Source organism: Halyomorpha halys, unplaced genomic scaffold (assembly GCF_000696795.3).
Source record: "Halyomorpha halys isolate HHAL.00 unplaced genomic scaffold, Hhal_1.1 Scaffold948.1, whole genome shotgun sequence".
In the NCBI taxonomy this organism is placed as follows: Eukaryota; Metazoa; Arthropoda; class Insecta; order Hemiptera; family Pentatomidae; genus Halyomorpha; species Halyomorpha halys.
In genome coordinates this window covers 160,363-167,293 of record NW_027115140.1, presented here as the reverse complement: position 1 = coordinate 167,293, position 6,931 = coordinate 160,363, and the positions used below count along the sequence as shown (strand labels likewise).

The 6,931-nt window shown below is 28.3% G+C and overlaps 1 protein-coding gene across 2 annotated transcripts in view; it reads left to right on the top strand.

Annotated features, from left to right (window-relative positions):
* LOC106687343 (blastoderm-specific gene 25D) overlaps window positions 1-4,303 on the top strand; it is a 25,374-nt gene extending 21,071 nt beyond the window's left edge. The window contains exons 18-22 of one of the 2 annotated variants that reach the window (XM_014431166.3): window positions 197-279; window positions 860-1,003; window positions 2,423-2,567; window positions 2,657-2,757; window positions 4,075-4,303. In XM_014431166.3, the coding sequence (XP_014286652.1) occupies window positions 197-279; window positions 860-1,003; window positions 2,423-2,567; window positions 2,657-2,757; window positions 4,075-4,209 (608 nt within the window). In that variant the 3' untranslated portion in view covers window positions 4,210-4,303. The remainder of the gene's footprint in view (window positions 1-196; window positions 280-859; window positions 1,004-2,422; window positions 2,568-2,656; window positions 2,758-4,074) is intronic. The other variant, XM_014431167.3, reaches the window with a different exon arrangement.
* The last annotated feature ends 2,628 nt before the right edge of the window (window positions 4,304-6,931 follow it).

Below are 6,931 nucleotides of genomic sequence, written 5' to 3'. Positions count from 1 at the left end.
TACCAATGGCATAAATAAATATTTGTTTGTTTATTTATATTGTTCCTTTGCTGACCGCACCCCCCGACCATCTTCTCCAATAAGAATAATTTACAATTATAAATCATAACCTTTTTCTTTCTAATCGAATTGCTTCATTTAAATTTTTATTTTAACCATATTTTTTTAATTTGTTATATTATTGTTTGTATTCCAGAGAAAAAAGATGAACAATGTCAAACTGAAGTTCCAAAATGTGCTGTAAAACCCAGGGTGCCATCTACTTCTTACAAAACATCAGTGAGTATATTTTGAGTTTACTCTTAAATGGTTATCTACTTTTTTCAAGTTATAATTTATAATGTGTATGTATGATGCTTGCACAATAGTTGACTGTAGTAATGATGTTGTAATATTGTGGATGTTCAATAGGTTAGACATAATTAAACACAATTTTATATTATGTATCCTGACCATTATTATTCATGGAATAAACAGTTAATTCACTTTTCAAATAGTCAGCGTATTATAACAATTCCTTAGGCATGAATTATGAGGAGGTTATGTGAATAGCAACACACCATTCTGCTAAATTTTTTTGCTAATCATTATTCAGATCACCATAATGATGATGTGACAGTTATAATAATAGCGGTTAGTCAGTATAGAATTTGGGCCCAGAATTTAGGAATCCAGTGCCTTGTCTACTTGACCTCACCACTGCTACCCAAATCTATTCAAGGATCTGGGAAGACTATATAAAAGGATTTCTTGCATGATTTTATAAACTAACCAAATAATTATCGATATCCCAAATTAGTAAATATAATTAATTTGTTTAATTTATTCAACAAAATATAAATTATATTTAATAATCTAGGATTTCCATAAAAAGCCGGAGAGTTGTTCTTGTGGAGCAAAATCAAAAATAAGAGATAAATTAAAAGCCGAAGTTGATGCTCTTACTCATAGGAAGCAACTCCTGATGGCGCAGATCTCCTCTCTCCAAGCACAGCCTCACCAGGTTTTATATTTTATATATTTCAAACCTATATAGTTTCTTTCCTAGTAAATAATTTATTTTTACACTAAACAACAAAAGAATTATCAAGACCTTAAGTAAATCATTTGTTGGATTTGATGGCTTGGGCATTCGAATGATAAAACTTAAATAATTGTACTCACTTGGAAAGTGTTGTTGTATCTATTGGGTTGTTTCTTATGAAATGTCCATGTTCACAGGATAGGTTGGTTTAGTAAAACAACTTTATGAAATCAAAACATTTTTATTCAAAATATTTGTCCTCATTTTCTATACATGTTCCCCATCGTGTTGTTAACTTTTTAATCCCAAAAGTGAATAATTCAGGGTTTTGTGAAGAAATAAAGTCAGAAAATGCATTTTTGATTTGAGAATCATTTTCAAAAATTTTACTTATAAGGAAGTTCTGTTGAAGATAAGTCTGACGAATAAAGTGGTGTGGAAGAACTTTGTAACACCTCGATAAGTTCCTTCACTCTTTGTCATGATACATGACGTCTTGTGTTGTGTAAGAGTATATGTCCCTTCCAATTAACCAATGCAGGTTGCTTTTTGACAGGTTTTTGATGCATCATATCATATCATAATCAGTATCACTGCAATACAATGTGGATGTGATGGTTTCACCTCTGGGTAGAAATGAATTATTTCTGCCATTCACCCACCACACAGAAACTAATTTTTTTAATGCCAATTGGTTACAGAACCCTTCTCTAAACACCCTGGTAATGTTTCTTGCAGCCTGGGCTGCCAAGTGTTCAAGTTTAAACTCAAAAGAAACAAACAACTAAAATAATGTAAAAAAGTCAGAGAATAGATAACATGAAGTAAAAGTAAACTGAAGTATGACTAAAAATGATTTAAAATAGGAGAAAATTTATATAAAAATGTCCAAAGTAAATTAATGAAAATAAAAATAAAATGTACTGTGAAAAGTATAAATAAACAAGAATTACAAAAAAGTATTGGGTAATTAATGAAAATGGAAATGGAAATAATAACAAATAAAAGTGGAGAAAAAAGAAATATAAAAGTATAATAAACACTAAAAGACAGAAAATAAGAGAAATAAGAATAAAATAAAGGTCAAGGAAAAAGGAAACTATCTTTCTGGATGAAGAATTAACTAAAAGCAAATGCAAGGTACAAAACGTGGTAGGGGAGTCTGTAATAAATGTGTTACATTTCAAAGCAAAAAGAAATAGTTTTATTACTTTTTGATTTTTTTATATATTTTTTTTTTATTGTACCCAGACCTTCTTCCTTTTATATATTACACACGGTCAATCAAAGTAGGGATATTTAAGAAGAATGCTGGGTAGAGAACGCTCCCAATTTTTTCTTGTTTCTTCATTAGTATTTTAATTTCAAATAAATCTTTATGAACATTTTATTTTACAGTTGGGAGCTCGTTTGGGTGGAGTCGGTGGAAATCTCGGCGTTTTTCAATCGCTATCAAACAGATTGAGGCAGCAGGAGCTGCGGTGCCGTGAGCTTCAATCGGCGCTGAGGAGTCAACAAAAGGAAACGGAAACAATTTTACAAAGTCAGATATTATCTACTAATTTATTGCATGTTCCAAATTGGTTATTGTATCAATAATTATTAATAATAATTTGTGAATTGTAATTTCAGAAGCTTGGGAAAGGCATAAGATAGATCTCACAACGATTCAGAACTCTTTGAGGGTGACTCAAGAGAAGCTGCAACTACAAAAGAAGAACACTAAACAGCAGGTAAACATTGTGGAAATTAGTAATAAAAGTACAAACCTGCAAAGTTGAATGAGTGTTAATCCATAATTAGTTCACCAATTCTGAGAAACTAAATTGGTTTCACAAAGCTTAACAAATACATCATTATTGAATGTATTAACTGTATGATTACTGTGATATAAATTACATATGGTCTTATTATGACCCCCATAGAGGAACAGTTCAGATATTGCAATAAATTTACTATCTTGCAGCATTTTTTAAAATATATAAAAAATTCCTAGTATCTTTATTTTTTTAAAGTATTGTAAACATGTGAAAACTAAACATAAACCAATTTCATTCCAAATACTCAAAGGAATATGGAGTTATGTGTTAAAAGATGTTATGTTTGAACAATGAATTATTCCTGTTTGTATGACTAATTGATATTTCATGATCACAGAACAAGTTCAAAATTCATGAATTTTCTAATATAGAAAATTATGATTAGATTTTTTTTCCCCAACATTTTGTGGGAAAGTGCTATGTTCAAGGAAAACTGGTAGTTGGAAAATTTTACATTCTGCTGCTCCTATTATACTTTTATTGCAAGTTCCCTGTCTAGTTACTAGCGATAGTGCTTAAATTGTAGTACTTTATAGGTAGGTACCTTTGACACCCATACTTGTATGGATTGAAAAGTCTTCCTGTCATTTGCATTAGTGGAGTTTAAAGACTTATAAACGTATTATAAGGATGAAACCGCCTGGTGGTTTTGGTTTTGATATTGTTTTTAATGATCACGCGGACTATTTTCTTATTGAAAAATGGATGTAGGTTATAACTGTGATTGTAAACCAAGCAAACTTGCTGAGGAAACTCTGGAAACAACACAGTTTTATTGCCAGTGATGATGGGAAACATTTGTTTCTCGCATTGTATCATACTATCTGAAGCCATTTACGTAACCTAAAATCTTATACTTAGAGCTGAATACTTATCTGCTTAATAGGATGTACAGTTTTTGTGTTTCTTTTATATTGTTAAATATGTAATGACTTTTGTTATTGTGAGCAATATAGATAGCCCGGCTTGGGTATATTGTTTGTTATTAGTTTATATAAATGATTTTTAATTTGCTATTCTTGTAAAATAACAACAGTGATATATGTAATTATGTATTGTATGGGCTAAATCTGTTTGTACGGGGGTTGCCCCATAAACAAATAAATAAAAAAAAACTATCAGGAGCCTGTGTATTACTTTTTTAAAATTAAATTATTTTTAGCTCTGTATCATTTTCTATTTTAATTCTATGAAAATTGTTTCATTTAAATTTTGTTTTATTTATTTTAGCTGGACCGCCTTGCTATGGCAGATACGCTTGTTAAGGATTTGTACGCTGAAAATGCACATTTAGTGGCTACTGTAGTGTCACTAGAACACAAATTCCATTCTCTTTCAGAATCTGCATTGCATAACTCATTTTGACTACGATTAAAATAGACCTAATACTTTAGTTTATCATTTTAAGTACACTGTAAATGTGAGAATGCTATTAAAATAGGGTTAAAAAAAAAAAAAATCAAACCCCACAAGTAAATGTACTATGTTCCTCATATAAAATAATATAGACCTGAAATAGGTATTTAGAAAATTATATCAAAGTCGTTGAGATATTTCTTTTGAAATATTATTGGTTAGGTTACCGAAACATAGGAAGTAAAAGACCATGCTACAGCGCTTGTGCAAATTTTGTTTGAAAAACATGCACGTATTAAGAAAAACATGATCGAGGATTACTTTTATGTACTGAAAATGATAAAAAAAAAAAAAGAAATTTTCATTTATCAAATGCAAACAAACTATTGACACTAATTTCCCCACTTGTTTTTATTACTTTTTCTTCATATCATATGATTTTTCAGTGGATGTAGTATATTATAGATGATAAAAATTTATGATTGAATGAAAATATTCAGTAATTTCTGATATTTATATGTTGATAATGTTGTATATTTAAGTAGATAGAATTTCTTAAAGTGATTATTATGGGATCAATATGTTGTACTTTTGACTAATTCTTTTATTTATTTATTTTTCATGAAGTATACTAATATCAATATGTACATATGTTTCATGTAAATAATAAAAATGATATTGGGGATGCCACTATTCACAATATTGTAATATTGGTTGGTACTGCATTCTTTAATTTTAAGTGCCCTTGTAAATCTTATTAATTCAATCATTGAAACCTTTTGTAAAGGATTTTTCTCTGTTAGTATGATTCGGACTTCATTGATTAGCTTCAAATGGCTATAAATTTAGATAAATTTTTTTTTTTTTCCAAGTTCACAACTTGCTTTTTTGTTGAATGGTATTCGACATTCTTAGTTAAGCTGGTTATAAATGAAATAAAAAAAAAAAAAAAAAAAAGAGGCCTTAATTCAAATAAATTACAAAAGTCCATAAACTAGTGTCTTTTGTGGTTATAATCTTAATAAAACCATAGAATGCTCAAAACGAAATGATGCCATTAATAAGAGTGATATTTTTTATTAATTATTTATATATTATGAATTTATTAATAATGTTATATTTTAATGGTTGAGTATTTATAATTTAGTAAACCAAAGAGGTTGTTATTCTAGATCATATTAGCACTGATAGTTTTTAATGCATGTATCAGTTGTAAATGTTGTTGTTTTTTTCTTTCTTCTTTTTGTTATTATATGTATATTTATATATATATGTCTTGTGGTTTCTTATTTATTTTTTAGACTATCGTTAAATTTCTGTGAGATTTTATATATATAACATTGTATTTTATTTTAACAATGTAGTTGTTTTTTTTCTTCTGAGGTTAAATCATATCACCTAAAATAATTATTTTTGTATATACTTAAATTCTTAGAATGAATATGATCTGCTTTAATTTTTTTTAAAAATATTTGCATCAAAAGTGCCTATTTAACTGTTACTATGTTAAACCAAAGAAATATAGAAGTTCAGTGAGTGTTTTTAATTATTAGTTTTTATTTCAGAAAAAACTTGATCATTCTCTAGAATGCCAACTCCTATCCTCCACTTCCTAAATAATTAATTTATACTTGAGGCTGCTATTATGAAATATTTTAATGTATTCAACTCAAGTCCACCATTTATTTAAAAATCAATTTGGTCTAGAATCATAATGGTTTTTTTTTTTTTCTATTAAAATTAAAATAAACCAGTATATCTGACCTTTGTTCGCAAATTTCACTGATCAATAAACCTACAGTAGCCAGTTAAACATATCAGTTGCTGAGCAGCTGTTCTTTGCATATTCCCCGTCACGAGTATTGGCACCAATTTTATTCTTTTGTGTTCCAATGGGTTTTAATATTTATCTTCATAAAAGAACTACCTCTTTAATCAGTTTGAAAATATGTGATTCAATTTTACTGTTGTAACATAAAAATAAATTTGTTGGTCACTGTCATTTTGACAAAGACCTCACCTTAGTCTTGTATAGGAGAAAAGTAAGAATCTTAAACAAGAGAGAAAATGCTGGATAAAAGGAAACAAGAGCAATTGGATATTACAATCAAGTAATTCAATTTTAAATCAAGTCAACAGTAGTAATCACACTGAATTCAAGGGAAAGCTCCTATACTTATTTATATCTTCATCATTTAAGTACTATAGTTACGAACTCCTTTCTTGTTTTTTTTCTTTTTTTTTGTATAGTCATCTCTGTTTCATAACTTATTGTGATCATTACTCTAAAAATAGAATAATTAAGTCTAATAATTGCTTAATTTATAGCAATATTTTTAAAATTTATTTTTGTTTAAAGGCATAAATCTATTAGGAGATTAACATGTGTGTGGTTCGTTTGAATTATAAATATTTTGGAAAGATTAAGTTTACATTATAAATGTAAAAAAAAAAAATTAAAATTTTGACTAAAAAATAAATAATATGAAAAAGGAGAAACTAAAAATAAAAATTATGAAATTGGAGAAAGTGCTATAAATTAGACAGAGGGAGTTCTGATGTGACTCAAATTACGTTATGATTAAAAACCTAAGATACATTTGAGGTCAGTCCTATACTATGTATTTTTAAGATATAGTGAGTGCATTCCTTAAAAATATGGATAGAAAATATTGGCATGAAGGTGGCATTTTCCTATCTAATAAAATGAGAGTGGCCAATTCTCAACCAG